We start from the raw sequence: 20,430 nt of genomic DNA on the forward strand, positions 1-20,430 counted from the left end.
ACAAATATCTGTTCACTAAATAAAGGCCAGTTGTTTACAGTTTTGTTTATGTTTTTAATTTAATAAATAATTTGTGATATCCTATAATACGAATGTTTGATAATGTACTTTTTTTCTATCGTTTAGATGCAGTGGAAGAGCATTATGGCTATGGTAGATGTGTTAGCTTACCTACTATAGAATACCGTAAATTAAAAGAACCAAATATTCTCAAACCTTGTCCTCCCCCATTGCAAACGCAGAGCACGAGTATAACTGAAATAAGAATTTTATAGTAGGCCTAATACATATGAAATAATCATAGCTTCTTGTATGTAGTTTAATAAACAATCAGCAGGTACTCTGCTATTATTCTTAAACATTTAATAAAAAAATACACGCACAGATTTCACATCAACCATCGGCATATATTTATCTACTTTCCCACTTGGCTTATACGTAAACGAAATTTGCTCCCTATGTATTTCTTATGGGAGTTAAATTTGGTTTTTCTTTTCTGAGTTCGTTTGGCTCTTCTACCCGACCGATTTTCATGATTGAGGTCTCAAATTGAAGGTATGCACACACAGATTTCACATCAAGCATCGGAATATATTTATTTACTGTATTATTTGACCCAAAAACAAAAATTGTATTTATTTTTGAATTCTTATTTCAATTTAAGATGTATTTCACCAGTTATAATTATATAATCCTATATATTTTGTTCTAAGACACTTCAGTGAAATCCCGGCTTTCATTTGAGCTATTAGTGATTCAAATCGGACGAGTTTCAAGCAAACACAAGGTGAACAACCAACATAACATTATTATTCATAAGGTATTTCTATTATTAAAAATCAATAGCTCCAGTATTATTCATATTTTTTAAATGTTTTACACTCAAAATAATCAGTAAATTACAGGCTTTAATTTGAGTTGTTGATCGTTTGAATCAGTTAAGCTCAAGATACTGTATTACTCAATCAAATATTTGATTATTTCTCGGATATGATATTTATTTTAACACTGCGGAGGTGCATGGGTCCTCTGTATTTTAATATAGCCTACTAAACATATGTATTTTTCAGGTGGTTACGGCCCTATATTCATACATCAGTTTCTTACAATCTCTTGACTAACTATATCAACATTGAACAAACTACTTATTTTGAGAGCAAAGATTATTGCTTGGTTTAGTAAATAAAATGTACATAAATTACCGTAGTTGATCCTAATATGTATTTAACTTTTGATTGTTGAAAATAAACAAATGTTTGCTTGCTGTACTAAGGAAATCTGGAAGTTTTCCTCTATTTTGTGGTTGACCCTACTCTGTGTCTGAGATACCCCCGCCACAACAAACCTGCAGACTAAGGGAATACCAATTTGTCGGATTGGATTGTTATTAAAACATTTCCATAAACAAGACATATTTCCTCATCATGCTATCCTCATTGAAATAACATTAGATTTAACGAGTAGGTACCTACTTAGATTTGCTGCGATGGGGAAGGTAAAAAAAGGTGTTTTTGAAATGTTGATAGTGTAGGATGAAATAAAAAATGTCCAAATTTCATCAAAATAGATCAATAAACAAGCGGACTATTTTCAGTACACAAGCGGAAAAAGGTTAGCAGTTTTCTTTTTTTTCATGAAAATTAGGCTACAGTGTTTTGGAGTTTTTTACGTAACCTTTAATTTAACAACAGTACATTAAATATACAAAATTATTTGTTTTTCTAAACTAAAAAATGTACCTGAAATGAAAATTGGGCCTTTTCATTTTCTAAGGGTTAACATTTTGAAAACCCAATTTCGGACAGTTTTAAGCCCCAGAATACACAATTCCTATTACCCGATCTAGCTGGTTCGCAAACTCATTCAAACTTGTCCCGCCCTACACCTTCAAGTCACATTTCATCAAAATCGGACAGTATATAAATACAAAAATTTTAATGAATAGTGTTTTTAGCGTCTGGGAACAAAAATGAAAAAAAAAAATAATCATTTTCAGGCCCAGGTCTTACTGTGCCACCAATGGTAATTGCTACTTACTTCCCTATAAGAAAATTTGCTAAACTAGCCATGCAATGTGTAGGATGACGAAGCTACCTGTTACTTATCTGTCATATTCTTCCCTTTGATAAATTTATAATGGCTCACAAATTACAGAGCCAATAAGCAATTTTGTAATTACTAGGTGTACAATGCAGTTGTCTGCTTGCAATATTGAGTGGAGCTAGTATACTAATCCAATACTTTTCTAAAGTCAATGGTACACCTGTTCCTCGTAAATTAGATTAAATACTTGCAGTATCCAATGTCAAGGGTATATTTGGTCCACATAAATGGAATGGCTATTTTGCAGTATACATGTCTACTATCCAAAGCCAATGACAGGCTTACTTCTGGTTCACTTTAATGGAATGTATATTTGCAGTATTCAATGTCAATGATGCATTTGATTCACATAAATAAAATGTTCATTTGCAGTATCCAAACTCAATGGTACATTTGGTTCACATAAATTAATTGTCTACTTGCAGGATCCAAAGCAATGGTTCATTTGATTCACATAAATGGAGTGCCTAATATTGCTATATCCAAACTCAATGGTATTTTTGGTTTACATTAATGGAATTCATAGCCTGTATGGTACGTAGTTCTTGTTCACATAAATGGAAAATCTACTTGCAGTATCCTAACTCAGTTGTAGGTTGTATGCCTTTGGTTCACGTAAATGGAATGGCTATTAGGATTTAAACAAAATGGTCTATTGCCTGTGATTTAAGTCAATGGTGCATCTGCCTTATTCTGGCCTTAATTATTGCTCATTCATTTTGTGGTAAATTATGCTCAATGATATTAATCCTATTGTTCTTCCCTTCTTCTCTGTACGGCATTTGTAATGTACTATTTAGATAATTCGTTGACTAACATATGTTGCGACTCTTGTTTACCTTTTTATCATCTCGCAAATAATGCCATGGCTATATAACATATAAGAAAATTGTAAATACATTAGAACCATGCCATGAACTATCAATCACAATGTAAATATCCCAATAGTCTCATGACCATTGCCCATGGTCATGAAGACATCATAATCGACTCCAACAATCAAAGTAAAAATGTTAGTTTTCCTCCGCAATCACAGAAAAATTGTCATCGTCTTATGCGATCTTGGATAAGTCCTCATCATCCTCCTGATAAATCTAGGACATCTCCTGTGGTAACGGAAACATTATCATCAAATACCTCGATCGTGATAAAAACTGAATTTCTCCCACGGGCATGGGAATATTGTCTTCTGTAATCGCTGAAAATCCTTAACATGATACAACCTTTTAACTGTACCGGTCATGGTCTCAGTCTCATAGGTGACGGATAGTTTGTAAGTTTACATCCTTATTAAAAAGGTTTAAATACCTGCTATTAAGCAATCCATTTAATTGCAGTTGCAACTAGTTTCGACTCCTATGTGGAGTCATCATCAGGCGGTACAAGGACTTCTTCTGACGACCAACAAACGTTTTCGTCAAATTTTATATATGACACTGCCATAAGGATACTGGAGAGTGGAAGTGAGTTAGACAGGACTAGGACCTAACCTGAGATGATAAGATAACGGACGTACACCACTGCAATGACCACCCGCAGTCTGGACTTAAACTCCGTCGGGTTAGCGTCGTCTGTTGTCGTAACTGATCAGTAAATGTTTCGTGTCCGTAACGTGTTTTGTGTCGTGTGTAAATGTTTATTTATTTTTACTTGTTAAATATGACGCTCTTCATATGAAGAAAGAAGAAGTCCTTGTACCGCCTGATGATGACTCCACATAGGAGTCGAAACTAGTTGCAACTGCAATTAAATGGATTGCTTAATAGCAGGTATTTAAACCTTTTTAATATTATTTGGCAATCCGGAGGCTACATCCAAAATTAAGTTTACATCCTTAGTAAAGAATTACAAATTATAATTTCATAAAGGGTGTTTTTGTAACTAATTTATTTGGGTCCAAGGAACAGTGCAAGAATTAGTCTGCACAAATAAATAGATGAATAACATGTACACTTTTAATTTAATACATAACATCGGTACTTAGTTACAACACTAAGATGTGCTATATTTGAGAACAATTGTTTGTCTAAGCTAATAAACTCTCATAGTGTAAAAGTAGTTATGTACAATAAATAAATATCTTACAATTCTAAAGGGATAACATTTTTATGTACAGTACACAAACCATCAGTCTTATTACAAATGCATTAGCATTTAATAGGAACTCTTGGTTAAAATAATTAAAAGGAGAAACCACAAGTAAAAACTCTTTATACACTACCATAGTAAAATATCCATATTACCATAGTAAAATTCACTTTAAAGCAAGAACCGTAGTAATGCACAGAAAGAAGGGTAAGGTAGTCTCACCAGGGAAAAATATATGAAACTCAAAGAAAAACGATTTCTTATTCATATATGTCATATTACCAAAAGGAACTTTGTGTATAAAAGGTGTGTAGTAACAAGGCACAGGAGTAGCAACAAGAAAAAAAAGATAAATAAATGGGTAAAATAAATAGAGACAATCAATATGATTGATCTCTCTTCACAGACCTTAGATTCTCCAGAAAAGCAGTAGAACAGAACTTGTCGACTTTCCGTTCCATTGCTTACTCAACTTCACATCAACCAGATAGTTCAGTTATCAACTTTAACTTCCAATATTTTTAGAAACAAAGATTTAGCAAGTCCATGGCTTCCAACAATGACTGCTTCACCCACTTTTGCAAATCAACACCCTACTTTCGTTGAATGCTGCGTGATCAAAAATTAGGTTAATCTTTGAGGTTCACCTGTAGTTGAGTGATATATGTTTGTATTATGATTTTGGTTGCAATGGATTTGGGTCTGACAGCTAAACGTAGACAGTTTTCTCGTTTGGGGATAATATATTGAGTTTCTCTCAATACCAATCTCTGTATAGATCTTGTCCTGCTGTCTGCTTCTGCCCTGAAAGAAGATAACAAATTTAACACATAGACCTCGGAAGGCTTTTATGGATGCTATTACTATTTCAGTTTAGTCAAAATTATGGAATTATCATCACCGTAACTTACAGGGATTGAGGTCAATAAAGCGTTGTTTACAGTTGGATAAAATCTAGGCAAGAGAGATGGTTTGCTTGGCTGAATGCTCTTCATATCTTCCCCCTCTGTTTCCATCTCAGTCCCTCCTTGTTCAGTAACATGAGTGACCGTAGGACTTGAATTACCTGAGAAGACACAACACATTTAGTCAAGTGTGGAAGCAGTGCTTTGATAATACTTTTTGTCAAATTTGCAACAGAAAACTCAGGCATTCAAAATTCGTCGGGGAGTACAAAGATATATTTGGAAGATGTACATGATTCATATCAATTCAGTTAACTATGGCGTAAACCAGTTTACAATATGATTTAATATAATTAAGTACAGTAGAGTCCCGATAGTCCGAAATGGTCGGGACCTGACCCATTTCGGATTAACGAATATTTCGGATTAAGTGAAATGTTTACTAAAATACACATAATGATGAAAACACAACATTAAAGTTGGCCCATTGGCCTACTACAAGTCTACCTCGCCCGGCTGCTCGGATGTTACAGAATTCGACGAGGTACACCTAATTGTCGTACCATTACGACTAAAAAAAACTCTAAAAAACTCCTTTTCTGGTTTCAAGTTAAGTGGACTTTCTGATTATCAAAGTTCAGATTATCGGGACTCCACTGTACAATGATTTTTACAATCAACAGGATGACATGTACATTACAAGCAACAAGCAATAGTACAAAACGTAAAACACATAACAGGAGACAGGAGTAATCTGTAGCAACACAAAACTCAACAGCGAATTCAGTCAAACTTGTATTGTTTGATTAATTAGCTGTATTGGTTCGGTATTTTTCATGGCAGATGGGGATATTGAGATTAAATTATATACCTCACATCAAATATACATATTGTACCCTTCACTGCATCGAAAAATAAACTATTGACAAAATATTATGGGAATTGTTTATAATAAACAATGCATACCTATTAGTTTGGAATATTCCTTATTGCTGAGGCAGTTGTAATTGTAGTTGTCACAATATATTTTCCTCCCGTAGTAACCGAAGGAAGTGTAAGATGGGCCATAGTTTGTGCCTTTATTGCAGTCAATGCTCTGGAAATTCATAAAATTAAAAGTTAAAGGATTTCATAATAACATATAAAGGTACATGATTATAACAACAGAAATATACAGTATCAGCAAACTGACACATACTTTCTTCCATTTGGTTGACAATAAAATTGAAGGAAAAAACAAAACAATTAAAATGGGTAAGCACTAAGCAGACGGGGTAGCTATGGGCTGAAAATTTCCATCAAAGGCTTGCACATGTGGTTATGTAAATCATACGATTTACAAATAGAAATTGTAAACTTTAATTTACCCTATTCGCAGACGGTGGAACAAGAGTTGTATATGCATAGGCAGCTGACGTATCATCGTAGCTTTGTCCATTGATCTCAGCGCAATCTTTGGCTTCAGATTTATGTTGGTCTATCCACAGATCCGAGAGAGGAGGTGGAATCACACGAAAACCGAGAACTTCACTATTCCTCTGGGCATCTGGAAATTAAAATAAGTTTTATTAAGTTATACAATTTTGGTTTATTACAATATTTTAAATTGCATTGATGCACAGTGAGAGTGAATGAACACTTTTTTGTATTTTGTATATTATTAGGTAGCCTAAGTTACATAAAATAGAGAAACCTGTGGAAGTGCCTTGTAGTTAACATTGTTGACAACAACCCAGGTATCTGCCATTTTAGACTTTTAAAAATATATTTAGTTGTGTTCAGTAAATGTTGCCACAGTCAAGATGCTTTATAAAAAACAACACCACAGTCCAAGTGAAAACTGGAAAACTATTAGGGTACAGTATAAAATGAATAATGAAAATAAGAAGTAAAAAATCCTAAAAGATATAATACTTCTACCAAAGTGAATAGAATCTTGAATCAGTTAAAAACCCTCAATCAATGTAAAAAAAAAAAAACACATAATTACCAATTTTAATTTATTAATGGTGATTTTGAAAATTTGAAATGAGTTTGTTTATGAGTTTAAGTTAGTTTCTCACCTTGTTGATATCCTTTGTTGTTTAAAATCTGTTTCCGCCACACATAGAACATCGCAGAGAAGAACAAGAACATTACTGTAACCATGGAGCCTAGAAGTGCTGTAAACCACGACTCGGACAAAACATCTGGTTCTGTCATATCCAGGCTAGGCTGCATGTTGATTGGCTGGCTGAAAATTCAAATATTCCTTCAATACCTTCGTTCAAAAGTAGGGATGGACGGGATTGAATTTTTAGTTCGGGACGGGACGGGACGGGATTTTTATTTCCTGCCCAATTTTCGGGACGGGACGGGACGGGATTTTTTTCTGTGCATGAAAAGAAAGTCTTGAGTATTGCAGTTACCAAAAAAGGCATACGAAATCAATCTTTACCGTTTGTGGCACTGATCTATAAAAACCAAAAAATGGGTAAACATTTTTCAGGTACCTATAGAAACTTGTGACTCGCGGTCGAAAGGACTCGCGGTCACGGTGCGATCGTCAAAATGACCGCAGTAACGGGGTGATCGTCGGTATGACTCGCGGTCAAGGCATGATCGTCGGTATGACTCACGGTCACGGCGCGATCGTCGGTATGACTCCGCGGTCACGGCGTGATCGTCGGTATGACTCGCGGTCACGGCATGATCGTCGGTATGACTCACGGTCACGGCGTGATCGTCGGTATGACTCGCGGTCACGGCGTGATCGTCGGTATGACTCGCGGTCACGGCGTGATCGTCGGTATGACTCCGCGGTCACGGCGTGATCGTCGGTATGACTCGCGGTCACGGCATGATCGTCGGTATGACTCACGGTCACGGCGCGATCGTTGGTATGACTCCGCGGTCACGGGGTGATCGTCAGTATGACTCCGCGGTCACGGGGTGATCGTCGGTATGACTCGCGGTCACAGCGCGATCGTCGACATGACTCCGCGGTCACGGCGTGATTGTCGGTATGACTCCGCGGTCACGGCGTGATCTTCGGTATGACTCGCGGTCACGGCATGATCGTCGGTATGACTCACGGTCACGGCGCGATCGTCGGTATGACTCCGCGGTCACGGCGCGATCGTCGGTATGACTCGCGGTCACGGCATGATCGTCGGTATGACTCACGGTCACGGCGCAATCGTCGGTATGACTCCGCGGTCACGGCGTGATCGTCGGTATGACTCCGCGGTCACGGCGTGATCGTCGGTATGACTCCGCGGTCACGGCGTGATCGTCGGTATGACTCCGCGGTCACGGCGTGATCGTCGGTATGACTCCGTGGTCACGGCGTGATCGTCGGTATGACTCCGCGGTCACGGCATGATCGTCGGTATGACTCCGCGGTCACGGCGTGATCGTCGGTATGACTCCGCGGTCACGGCGCGATCGCCGGTATGTCTCCGCGGTCACGGCGTGATCGTCGGCATGACTCCGTGGTCACGGCACGATCGTCGTTATGACTCCGTGGTCACGGCGCAATCGTCGAAACGACTTCGTCTCCTGCGTTCGCGGACCTATCGCTCGCAATAGCGGCGTCATCGGCACTCGCGTAGCGGCAAAATCGCCGACGATTGGACCAAATCCCGTCCCGAAAAATTCCCGAATCAAATGTAATCCCGTCCCGATAATCGGGAATATTTTTTTCCCGAAAAATTCCCGAAATTTCGGGACCCGTCCATCCCTATTCAAAAGTCAATGTAGTTAAAAGTTAAAACATAGAAAAAGGGAATATTAATTAATGAAAAAAGAGGTTAGTAATGATGTTTTTGGTATTATGACTGAATTTATAATATAGGTAAATTAAACATTTGGTTTAAAGGATTTTTTGAGAATATCAGGCTTACCTGAATGGGAAAGAGTCCAAACTGGCACAAGAAACACAAAACTTTACACTATAAACACAAAACAACTTGTGACTGAAAGCATGTTCAACTATGGAAGAGAGAACTAAGAAAACTGAGGAGAAAATCATGAAAGAAACTTCCTCATTTGAAAATGCTGTCAGTGACAGTGAAATATTCTAATGTTTTGTTAAGTTTTGTGTATCCTGTACCAGTTTGGACTTTTTCCAATTCAGGTAAGCCTGATATCCTCACAAAAATCCTTAAAACCTATGCCCTATATTACATCCTTAAGAATTTAATTTAGTAAGAAATTTAGAAAATTAATTGAATAGAGTATTAGAGACACTTTGATTGATTCACTCCCTCACTTAGTACGTTGATCGCATGTAAATGCTAGCTGGGAAAATATTAAATATATTTTTTAACAAGAAAAATAAACGCAAGTTTCCACCTCCAGTGTTTAACAATCCATCAAAAAAAAAAAAAAAAAAAAAAAAAAACTGTGACCTTCTTGTTAGTAAAACCCCCAAAAAATACCAGTGGCGTAAAAGCGCCTCAATATCCTCCCCATTCTAGTCAGCCCTATTCAAACTATCACGTATGACACTAAACATTGCAATACGGAACAAATCATGTAGCATACCCAAAGTGTCCGGACAGTGCAGATGTTGGGTCCAGCCTTAGAGACCTTGGGTTACTGTAGGGTCCAACCCCTACTATAGTAGCCGCTGCTGCCTGGACTGTATAGACAATCCCCACGGTCAGATTGGTCAGAAGGAGGGAAGGGTTTGCTGCAGAAACTGTGACGTTGCTCACACTGTTCCCAACTCTGACCATCACCTGTGAATCATTTTATTGTTTACGTATTTAATTTATGAAAATACACTTTAGAGTTTCCTTGCAACAGTTCTGGAGGATTGAACCAAGTTGGTAAAATTTCGGTTGAGTTTTGTTCTGAAGAGAAGTGTTGTGTAGAGCGCTGTTAAAAGAAGCACGCCTAAACCCGGAAGAACAAAATACTGTTGACAAAAAGATGGTAACAAACAAATGTTGGGAAAGTAATAGAAATTGAAAATCGTTAAAGTTACAGTTAAGTTCAGGATTAGGAGCAGCTGAGGAAGACGCAGAAGATAGAAAAAAGATGGGGGGGCGTTGTTGGAATGGCCAAATATCTCCATATATATGCTTGTGAGGAGGATTAATTTTGTTCTAAACACATAAATTTTAACATTCCCTCCATTGAGCCAAGTTTGAATAAGATAATATATCCACTTGTACACTAAACTTTAATTTGATCTATTCTTATGTATAAATAAGGTTTACAAATAGCTCAAGTCGCGGCCAAGAGTGCTAGTTCAAACCTGAAACCAGTTTATGTATATATAACTTCCTTCATTAGTATTTTAGCTGGTCATTCCTATGCGATGATTTACTTCATTGAAGTAGCTATTACAATGTAAGGGAAAATAAGCACACCTCGCCAAGAGTAAATTATGTTCTTTGATTTGGTTTTGTAATGATCCCCAGTTGACAAACGTGAATGGAGAAACGCGTTTGGAAAGAGCATGTCTGTAAAGTAGGGATAGTCTGTACGTCTGTAAGGAGTAGAGGGATCTTGAAGATGGTCCTAAAAATTTAACAATATTTGCGATGACGTGTTTGAGGATATATCGTAGACATTTTCCACCACGATTAGTAAAAAAAAGTTTTCACGACATTTCAGGATCTAGAAAGTCACATGGAATAACCCCGCAGAAAACTGTGTTGTAGTCAAAACGTGCAATCAACAAAATGAAACTTGAAGCAATAAAATGGGTTGGAACAAAGGTGGGTACAAACAAAATGGGCACGTTTTTAAAAGCTCAAGCAAGACCAGTCTTGTTGTAAAAACCTTTTTACTAATTGCAATGGAGAATGTCACCAATGATCCATCAAACACCATAGAGTCACTATCACCAAAAATTAACTTTAAACAAAACATAGGTTTTGTTTGTGGTTCTGACAAAAATGTTAGCGAATTTGCAAAAATTTAAGTACACCCTGCAGTGCCAGATTTGATCATTTGAACTAGTTCAATATGCCATAACGATAGGGATGGTCAAGTCTCGAAATTTCGGGAAATTTTCGGGAAATTTTCAATCTTGTTACACGAGACGAGATTACTTTTTGGCCGAGATTTTTATCGAGACGAGAATTAAAAAAAAAAAAAAAAAAAAAAAATTAAAAACGCCTGCAGAAAGTCAATGCAATACCCGCAATACAGGGGCGTGTTGTAGTTGCGTTTCCTTTTCGAAGGCGTTCTTATTTAATTAATTCTTTTAATGTAAATATTACTTTAATTCTTTTAATGTAAATATTACTTTCATTATTTTAATAATATTACTTTAATAACATTTGAGAAGTTTTGTTAAGTGTAAGCAGTGTGAGGAATGTTTTATTACTATAAAAAAAGTCAAAAGAAGTAACTATTTTATAAAAATTAATATTGCTTTTATTTTATGATTTATTTTATTTTAGGATAAGTTGAACTCTATCCTAACTGATATCACCATGTTTCCTAATCGTAGGCATTTTTAATAAGTTAGGCGTGATTAATAAAAAAATGTTATGCTGATGTTATTTAATGAAAGATTGTAAATATTCTTGCCTATTATCATTATTTTAGTATTTAAACAGTCATCTAACAATGTTACAAAATCAGGTAAAAATTTCGAACGTGCATTTCCCGTTGTGTATGAGAAGAGAAATCTCGTCTCGATCTCGTCTCGAAATTTTATGAGAAATAAAAAATCTCGTCTCGTCTCGTCTCGAACTAAAAATCCAATCTCGTCCATCCCTACATAACGAGTTACAAATAGCTCTCATACTTTTTTTTGTTGCCATATTTTTCAGTGACTCAAAGTTTGAGGTATTTACCTGATAAGATGTAATGATCCCGTTTTGACCATACGTTGGAGGTTTCCACTTTAGCTGAACACTGCTCTTGCTGACCAACACAGCCTGTAGATGACCAGGAGGTTCTGAAGGAACTAAAAAGAGAGAAAAAATTAACTAGACATTCCATCTTGTTAAAGTTGTCTCCAGTTTTAAAATAAAATCGAGGTAATTCAATTGAGCAACAGACAGTTTGTGCTAATGTAAATTACGGACTTCTGTCGAATACACAGACTTTTTAACCAAGTCAAACTGATCGAACGACTTATTGCAGTGCTAAGCTAGAGCATCATATGTCGTGTCAACTATTTTAGAACCGGTGGTAAACAACAAAAATAGGTAGGTAGTAGAAAGTAGAATGATAGACACTAGCGCACTATGTGAATGGCTCATTAAACTATATTCTTTTTTAATACAAATTTGGCATATCGATGTATATTTCAGCATCCAAAAGTCAATGGTAGTAGTAAAACAGTTAAAAAACTTACAGCAATAACCTACCTTAATAATCTCAATTGTAGAACGTATGTCTATATGATTCTCAAAGCGCAAAGCTTCAAATAATTTTGAGTTTCAAAAGCAACTTAAAAAACAAAATTACCAAATTTCTCCTCACAATCTTGTACCTCTGAGCAGAGCCTTTTCAACCGCCCCTTAATTTCTTCAGGGTATTTACAAGTAAGAAATCACACTAACCGTCTCCCAAAGTCACGGCGGTCGCAGAGTTGGACGGTCGGCCTGCCACTGTCTTATAGAATGGTATGAGGAAGAACTGGTACTGAGTGTATGGCTGCAATCCAGTGACCAAGTAGCTCGAAGAATCTCTCGAGTGAAGCACCGACACTGACGAAGTTGTGTTTTTGTCTTGAGAATAGATCAACACTCCTTCGACGTGATCTCCACTCAGAATCTGCAATTGGTTTGGTATGATTTGTATTACAAGTAGGGTTTTAATTGATTTATTAGTACTTTTCTTTCATCGAGGTTGGATGGATTTAACATTTATTTTTGGTGTTAAGGTTTCATCAGCATTTTTTTTTTAGAATGGAGGTATAGGAAATTGCAAGGAGTGGCTAATTTCCCTGGCTTAGTAATCAGAAGATTGTCAATGTGATCCTGAAAAGTCTGAAGCATTTTGATGGTTCAAACTGGACCCAGCTGTCTCTAATCAATGGGCCAATGGTAATGATCCTAGGAAAGGAACGACTGTTTTCAGCTAAAAGCTACACAGATCACCTTATTCTCTCTCTGCATTCATATGAATTCAATTGACATGTTACGATTCACAAAATTTAGTTTTATACTAGACAATCTAGCCGTCCACTAATAAAAGCCATTTAAGTTGCTAAGACACCTTTCGATTGACATATTCTCAAAATGGAACTGACAATATCTTCAACAAACGTTTAGCTCTCTATTTAACGAATTGCTTATCAAACTGTTCTACTATTGTCAGTATGTTTGGCCATTTTATCCTTATTGTCAAGCTTGATTTTTCATGCTTTTTATTTCACATCACCAAAGTACTCTGTCTCCTCTGAACTCTAATTTTCTCAAGTAAGCTAGCTGATCTCTATTCCTTTTTGAAAAAAAAATCCAAAGTAGATTAATATCAATCTTTTGATTTAACCCGTACCGGTACACAACAAAGAATAACTATTTTGGACGCTTTTAGTTTGAATGATTAAAATTATTTGTACGACTTTCTTCTAGTAAACCAACCTCCCAAGTCACTTTGACAGAGGTTGAAGACACAGGCTGCACAGACTTCAAGTTAACCACATGTCCCGTGGACAGACTCGCCCTAGCCTCTTGGACCCCAGCGTCTTCGGTATGAGAAGTCATCAGTGATAGGGTAGCGGAGGGAGGGGAAGCAGACGACAGGCCGTGGGAGTTCTCCGCTCTCACTACAAACTTGTACGAGGCGTTGGACTGGAGGTAGTTCTGGGTGTAGGTAGGACCAGCGACTCTCCTTGCGACTACGAGCCAACCCCCTGTCAGTGACCTGCTGAACATTTCTACCTGAAACGTTTCACAATACTTACTGAGGTGAATCAATTCATGGGAGCAGGAGGAGGAACGTGCAAAAATTGCATATTTTTATAGGGGTTTAAACTTGTTTACGAGGCAAAACTAAAAACGTAAACACCGGTACTCACTTGGTATCCGAGAAGTGAGGATGCGCCGATCTTGTTGTTTCTAGTCCAAGATATCGTGATGCTAGAGTCAGTAGAGTCTACCAGGACAGGGGTGCTGGGAGGACCTGGTAAAGTAGCAGGTTCTGGACTACGGAAGAACGCAGCATTTGGGTTAGTGCGGGGCTCTAGGCGGAGGCTTGCACTCCATGTTGCTTTGCCTGCAGGTGAGGACGCCACACAGGTGTAGAGACCTTCATCACTCTTTACAAGATCTGCAAGATAACATCTAACTTAGTGCGGGGCTCTTGGCGGAGGCTGGAGTGGCCCAATTATCAAGGGCTGTAGGGCACTGTTTCGACGGGATCAAACCAGCGACTTTTTACTACAAGGTGAGCATTGACTTCTCAGCTATTGTAATATAAGTTGTTTCTACCTGTTTATGAACAATAGGTATAATAATTTCAAACATAGTAAGCTGTCAATCAGTTTTACAACTGACCTTTGATCGTAAGTGTGCCGTCGTCCGAAATGCTTATCATCGGAGGATCAGTTTTGACTGGTACACCATCCTTGTACCAGGACACTACGGGGGTTGGCTGGCCAGAAGCTTTACACAACAGTGTGGCGGGGGTATGCAGGGGCAGTGTCTGGTTGGCGGGGCCCAGCTGGATGATAGGCGGGGGATGATCTGCGGGGGTGGACACAGTTAGACGAGAAAACCATGAGTCTGATCCGACGGAATTGACGGCGCCACACATCACTACAAGTCCATCGTCTTCTCTCTTCACCTGCTGAAGGTAGAACAATTAAAAATTAGATCTTGTTTTTTATTTAGAGTTAGATTAAACTATTTTAATTATTCTTCCACTGTTACTTATTGAAGAATCGTGGTCTTCTGGTGACGAATATGTCAAAATCGACTAATCACTATCACTCACGGACGTTTTTGACTCGATGGTGTGCCATCCTCAGGGTGACTTGACTTTGGACTGATGACAAATCAAGTAATCTGTGGGGAGTCAAGTTTCCATAAGGCCGAAAACGTCGGTGAGTGATAGTGATTCCTAGATTTTAACACGTTTGTCACCAGAAGACCATGATTCTATTTGAATTATTTTTCATGAGGAAGGAATTAAAGTTTATTGGTAGGCTATTTAAGTGATGATTGTGCTAGCTTCAGCCTAAAGCGTGGTAAAAGACATTCTTGCAAAAATCTTAGAATCTTTTATAAGCAAATAGAGTTCAGCCTGCTTATCTAAGTAAATATTTTAGTTGAGGGGTTAAAATAATCTGCAAAAGCTCTATTATTTCATTTGAAAATATAACCTCTTCAGAGAGCAGGCCTAGATTAAAAAGGTGTAATGTCTATTGCAAAGGTACAAAAATAATAAGATGAGGCAATCCTACTGGTTAATCGAGGAAAAAAAATGCTTACTATTATTTAAATGTTGTAAAAGTATAAATGCATATTTAATAGAAACAACTCTGTTTTTGGCAGAATGGTTTATAAACATCACAGAAACAGCAATCACCAAAGCAACGTAAGTAAGCAACGGGCAAGTGCTTCATGAGTACATACTACTTTCTAACCATCCGCAAGTGGTTATTATAACTTTTTTCTAAAAAAAAAAAAAAAAAAAAAAAACGACAAGTGAAAATTTATCATGAAATCATAAATTTGGTACAGTAGACTCTTGATAATTCGAAATTGGTGGGCCAAGCATATAAATTTGAATTAGGCTATCAAGAGTTTTGAATTATCAAGAGTTCGATTTATCGGGAGAAAAATAAACCATTCGAATTACAGAGAGTTCATTTGTTTAATACTTACAAAGGTACAGCACGTTTCAATAAAACATCATACCGTATTTTAGTACACTTTTAAACAATCAACGGCATATTTTTCAGTTACTGTAGTTGCAAAGAAATCTGTTATTTAGCGCTATATATTTCGCCAATAGCTGAACTATCAGCTGTCGACAACAACGTGTGTGCTCAAGGAGATGTCGCGCCGCGCAATCTAGAGACCGGATTGCCAACTTAGAAAACAAGTCAGCGAACTAACTCAGACTACTGCTCAAACTAAACAAACATCAAAACGTCCAATACTAGCCTACCATGGGAACAGGATGTACTGTACTATATAGTTTCCTGTTATAACAGGAAGAGATCACTTCGAATTATAGAGTGTTTTGCCGACTAAACTTCGAATTACTGCGTGACTTTGATTTATAGAGTGTTTTTTCGACGAAACTTCGAATTACAGCATGACTTCGAATTATAGAGTGTTAACCGACGAAACTTCGAATTACTGAGTTACTTCGAATTATAGAGTGTTTTTCCGACGAAACTTCGAATTACTGCGTGTTAAAAATTGACCTGCCCTCTATTTGGACTTTGAAATACCGAGTGTATCAAAATGCATGGTAAAAATTTGAAATATTGAGAGATTCTCTAGGGACTGAGCCTTCATTTTGAATTATCGAAAGTTTTGAATTATCAAGTGTTTGAATTACCAAGAGTGGACTGTATGCAATTTTATCGGGAATTCATTTGAAAGACTCTAAATGTTAAAATTTTTAGACAGTTAAAAATTCTGAAATTGTAAAACTTACTTTTACAGTCAAGGTAACATGGCCCTCCTCCTCCGAAGACACGGCGAATCTCCCGTTCTCACTACCCGGCAATATCAGAGTGTGGTTAACCTCCACCAGCCAGAATATTGTAGGGGATGGTCTTCCTACAACCCCACAGGAAAACACTGCATCCTGTCCTTCCTCTACTGTCAGTTCTACAGGGCGGACGCTAATCAGCGGGGAAGCTGAAAAAAAAACCATTAAATATTAGGCCTATAGTATAGTAGGTAATATTAAGAAGCTAAACATAATTTTTGTACATGTAAGAGTTCAAATTTCAACACAGTTTTATAAGTAGGCCACACATACAAAGTGTCTAGGAATTTGTCGGTTTTCTCATCAATATGTTTGGTATGGCCTATGCTCCTTTATTAGTTAACCCTTCTAAAAATATTACAAAACAGTCCAAGTTATCATGTAAAATGCTGACTGTTATATAAGGTTCACTAACCTATACAATAAATTGAGGAAATCATAGTCAACTGTATAGTTTCTTTGAAAACCTAAAAACATGATAATTTTTCTAAAATCTGCACGTGTATTGTTTTGATTAATACAGTAAACTCCCTCTTATCCAGACTCCTCAGGACCAAGGCCAGTCCGGATAACGGTTTTACCGGTTAAGATGACGTCCCCAAAAACTCATTAAAATGGACCGTTTACAGTGATAATCGAATTAAATTTAGGAGAGCATTGTATTTAGACATGTGATCACTGGTCTCAAATCTTTCCCACGAGAACAGTCACTACAGTACCACCCACTTCCTGCCGATCTAGTCCGGTTAAACCAATGTGCTGATAAAAATTTTCCGGTTAAAGAGATGTCATTTCCGTCAAGTGTAGTCTGGTTAAACCGATATCCGGTTAAAAGGTGTCCGGATAAGAGGGAGTCAACTGTATGTTATTTATTTTAACCATGAAAATGGTAAAAATGTTTTTTTTTTAATATTTTGGTCTAGGGAATTATGAAATTGCCTTTCTGAATAGGATTGAAATACTAAGAATTGGGTGGATTTTAAAATTATTTAACCTCAAAGACTTTCAGTTTATGTAAAAAATCAGGGTTTAAAGACTGTTACTTTGAAAATAAGTAGGCTAACTGGCTAACAGGCAGGAAAAATTATCAAGATTCACACAGTAACAACTTAAATATTTACAGGCAGAGGCAATTCCAAATTACTAGGTGTCAAGTGAATTAGTGGATCTAAATGAATGTCTTTTGACACGCTTTATCATTGAATTTGGGATATTGAAGTAGTAATGACCTAACTATTTTGACACTATTTTTATTGTAATTATTTTGACACTATTTATTGTACAATGTACATAAACACAAATAAAGATTGAATTGAATTGAATGCAATCTTCATGGACCAGATATCATCAATTTTTTATTAAAATTCAGCTAATCCAATTTCATTCAACAGCTTTAACATGAGGATGGAATATCTAGTTCTATTAGTTGTCAAAGATTGTATGGAACAGAAACCCCCACAAAACTTGTAAGTAACAAGAACGCCTTCTAAGTAATGAACACTCACAATGCACTGTCAAAGTAGCCGTTGTGCTGAGTCCACCGACATCATTGTCTATCTCGCAAGTGTACGCTCCGTCGTCTGCTGCTGTCACATGCTCCAGCTGTAGTCTGCAGTCCTCCAGCACCTGGGCTCTGTCTTGCGCCATGTAGCCTCCGCGTGTCTTGACCCACACCACTGCGGGGGCTGGGTCTCCCCCCGCCTGGCAATGGAAGACAACGGTTGATCCAGCGACAGCCACTGTATCCACTGGGCCCTTGATGAGAAATGGACGTACTGAAACCAAATTGTTTTTCAGGGTTTGTTAAGTATATTCTTTCATTAATTGTTCATTAGAAGCTTAATGTCTGGAGCAACTTATTTTACATTGATGTAAGGTTTGGTTAAAAAGGTTGTAACAATCAACACTTTTTTTGGGATTTACCTGATGGGGATTTATGTTGTCCTTAGTCTACAATTAATAACACAATGACAAATATGTTGTTTGTATTTCACACAGTTTAATTAATAATGTTGAACTAATCAGAATAAGTAGCCTATTGCAAGTTTACCATGTACTTGTAGTTGAGCAACAGCAGATTCTCTGATTCCCGCAGCATTCTTAGCCACACATTGATAACTGCCTTCATCATTTTTCCGGACATTTCGTATCACAAGATTTCCGCCGTCCACAATTTGTATCCTAAAAAGCAAAATTGTGTTTTAAACTATTTGTAAGCGAATTGAGGTCCTACAATATAGGAAATATAATTCCAGGACCAAAACACCCAATCACACTCTGTTAGAGCTCTCAAACTGATTTAAGTAAAGTATCTTTCAAATGCCTTTAAGAATAAACAGACACACATACACACTTCAACTATTATATTGTTTCTAAACTGCTTGAGAAGAATAATTGATAACTGTTTGTCCATTAATCAACATCTTACTGACAAATGAAATCCAAATATTTGTCACCAAACCTAGCGGCCAAAGTCACAGGGTGTGGCGACGGCTGTTGCCGAAGGTAACTCAAGGTTCTCCCAAGCTGCGGAAGCAGGTGACCAAAGTCGCGTTAGTAGGCATGGCATCTTCCCTTACTTTTGGTGGCAAATAAAAATTCATGAACAACTCAACTCAAGTAACAGTAAAAGGACCAGCCACTACAGATAAGGACACTGGTCCAACTGTCAGGCCTATGTCCACGACTGTACTAACCAATCCATCAGGTGAGGACTTTTAGAGAGAGTTTACCTGTCAGTAGCTATGTCCAATGAATTTCCGTCCTTGGTCCAGTAGACCAGAGGTTCTGGACTGCCTCTAGGAGGAGCGCACTCCAGTAACACTGTGTCTCCCTGGGCGGCTCTCTGAGTAGACGGCTCCATGCGGAACTCATCCTGCAGCACTGGACAAGACATAGACAAGATATTACTGTAATTGCATACTAATATAACAAATCACACACTAACAACAAACATGAGCACGTTGTTTAAAAAAAAATGCAAAAAAGTATTTAAAGAGACATTAAGAAACTGTAAGGAGAAAGTAGGCTAAATCACTATGATGACCATGTAAGCATCCTAAATAAAATTGTTCACATAGACATTAGTAGACCATCATAATAATTCTATAGAAATAGCAACCACTTATTTACAGATAGCCTACATATACGAAATAGAAAATCGGAAACCTATCCAAAATACTATCTGACAATTTTTTGGCGGTCTAAGAGCTATATTATAGCTGGGGGCCTAATATTCAGTGTCTTAACGGAGCCTTCTGGGAACCAGGGGGAACCCAGTCGTATGCACCCCTTACCTCTCTAATCGGGTCACTGGGGAGGTGGACTTTATTCGTGAGAACAATGTAGACGATCTGACCCAAATGGAGGAGGAAGGTCTACTGAAATCTGACGATGACGACAAGCTCGCAGAAACCGGAAAGGAACGAAAAACGACTTTCCAGGGGCGAGTTGCAAAGACGGAGGATAGCGGATGCTTTAGCCAAAGGCGAAAAGGTGCTATCCAGAAGTGAGAGGAGGCTGGTATAGGCTGCCAAGCACCCTAACTCTGCTCCCTGCAAAGCCAGTTCCTCCGGGAACCAGGATGCTGGGGAAAAATCAGGGCAAAGGTAGTACCTCCAAAGCTGACTCTAATGAAGCCTCCAGGAAGGAAGGTGGAGGCTGTGCTAACGCAGCCACAAAGGATTGGCTGGTCAAGCAAGTTCAG

The 20,430-nt window shown here is 37.7% G+C and overlaps 1 protein-coding gene across 1 annotated transcript in view; it reads right to left on the minus strand.

The window, feature by feature from the left end:
* Nucleotides 1-4,491: 4,491 nt before the first annotated feature.
* Nucleotides 4,492-20,430, minus strand: part of LOC129003469 (protein sax-3-like) — a 28,405-nt gene continuing 12,466 nt past the window's right edge. Inside the window, exons 3-17 of the mRNA XM_054431767.1 lie at nucleotides 19,457-19,607; nucleotides 18,775-18,905; nucleotides 18,230-18,499; nucleotides 16,668-16,873; nucleotides 14,552-14,843; nucleotides 14,074-14,324; nucleotides 13,637-13,936; nucleotides 12,611-12,824; nucleotides 11,897-12,009; nucleotides 9,624-9,820; nucleotides 7,160-7,329; nucleotides 6,464-6,642; nucleotides 6,063-6,192; nucleotides 5,103-5,257; nucleotides 4,492-4,995 (exon numbers count right to left, since the gene is read on the minus strand). Coding sequence (XP_054287742.1) covers nucleotides 4,816-4,995; nucleotides 5,103-5,257; nucleotides 6,063-6,192; nucleotides 6,464-6,642; nucleotides 7,160-7,329; nucleotides 9,624-9,820; nucleotides 11,897-12,009; nucleotides 12,611-12,824; nucleotides 13,637-13,936; nucleotides 14,074-14,324; nucleotides 14,552-14,843; nucleotides 16,668-16,873; nucleotides 18,230-18,499; nucleotides 18,775-18,905; nucleotides 19,457-19,607 — 2,939 coding nt within the window. The 3' untranslated portion in view covers nucleotides 4,492-4,815. The remainder of the gene's footprint in view (nucleotides 4,996-5,102; nucleotides 5,258-6,062; nucleotides 6,193-6,463; nucleotides 6,643-7,159; nucleotides 7,330-9,623; nucleotides 9,821-11,896; nucleotides 12,010-12,610; nucleotides 12,825-13,636; nucleotides 13,937-14,073; nucleotides 14,325-14,551; nucleotides 14,844-16,667; nucleotides 16,874-18,229; nucleotides 18,500-18,774; nucleotides 18,906-19,456; nucleotides 19,608-20,430) is intronic.

The sequence above is a fragment of the Macrosteles quadrilineatus genome, unplaced genomic scaffold, assembly GCF_028750875.1.
Source record: "Macrosteles quadrilineatus isolate MER2022 unplaced genomic scaffold, UCM_ALF_1.0 Scaffold_1__1_contigs__length_201487025, whole genome shotgun sequence".
Taxonomy (NCBI): domain Eukaryota; kingdom Metazoa; phylum Arthropoda; class Insecta; order Hemiptera; family Cicadellidae; genus Macrosteles; species Macrosteles quadrilineatus.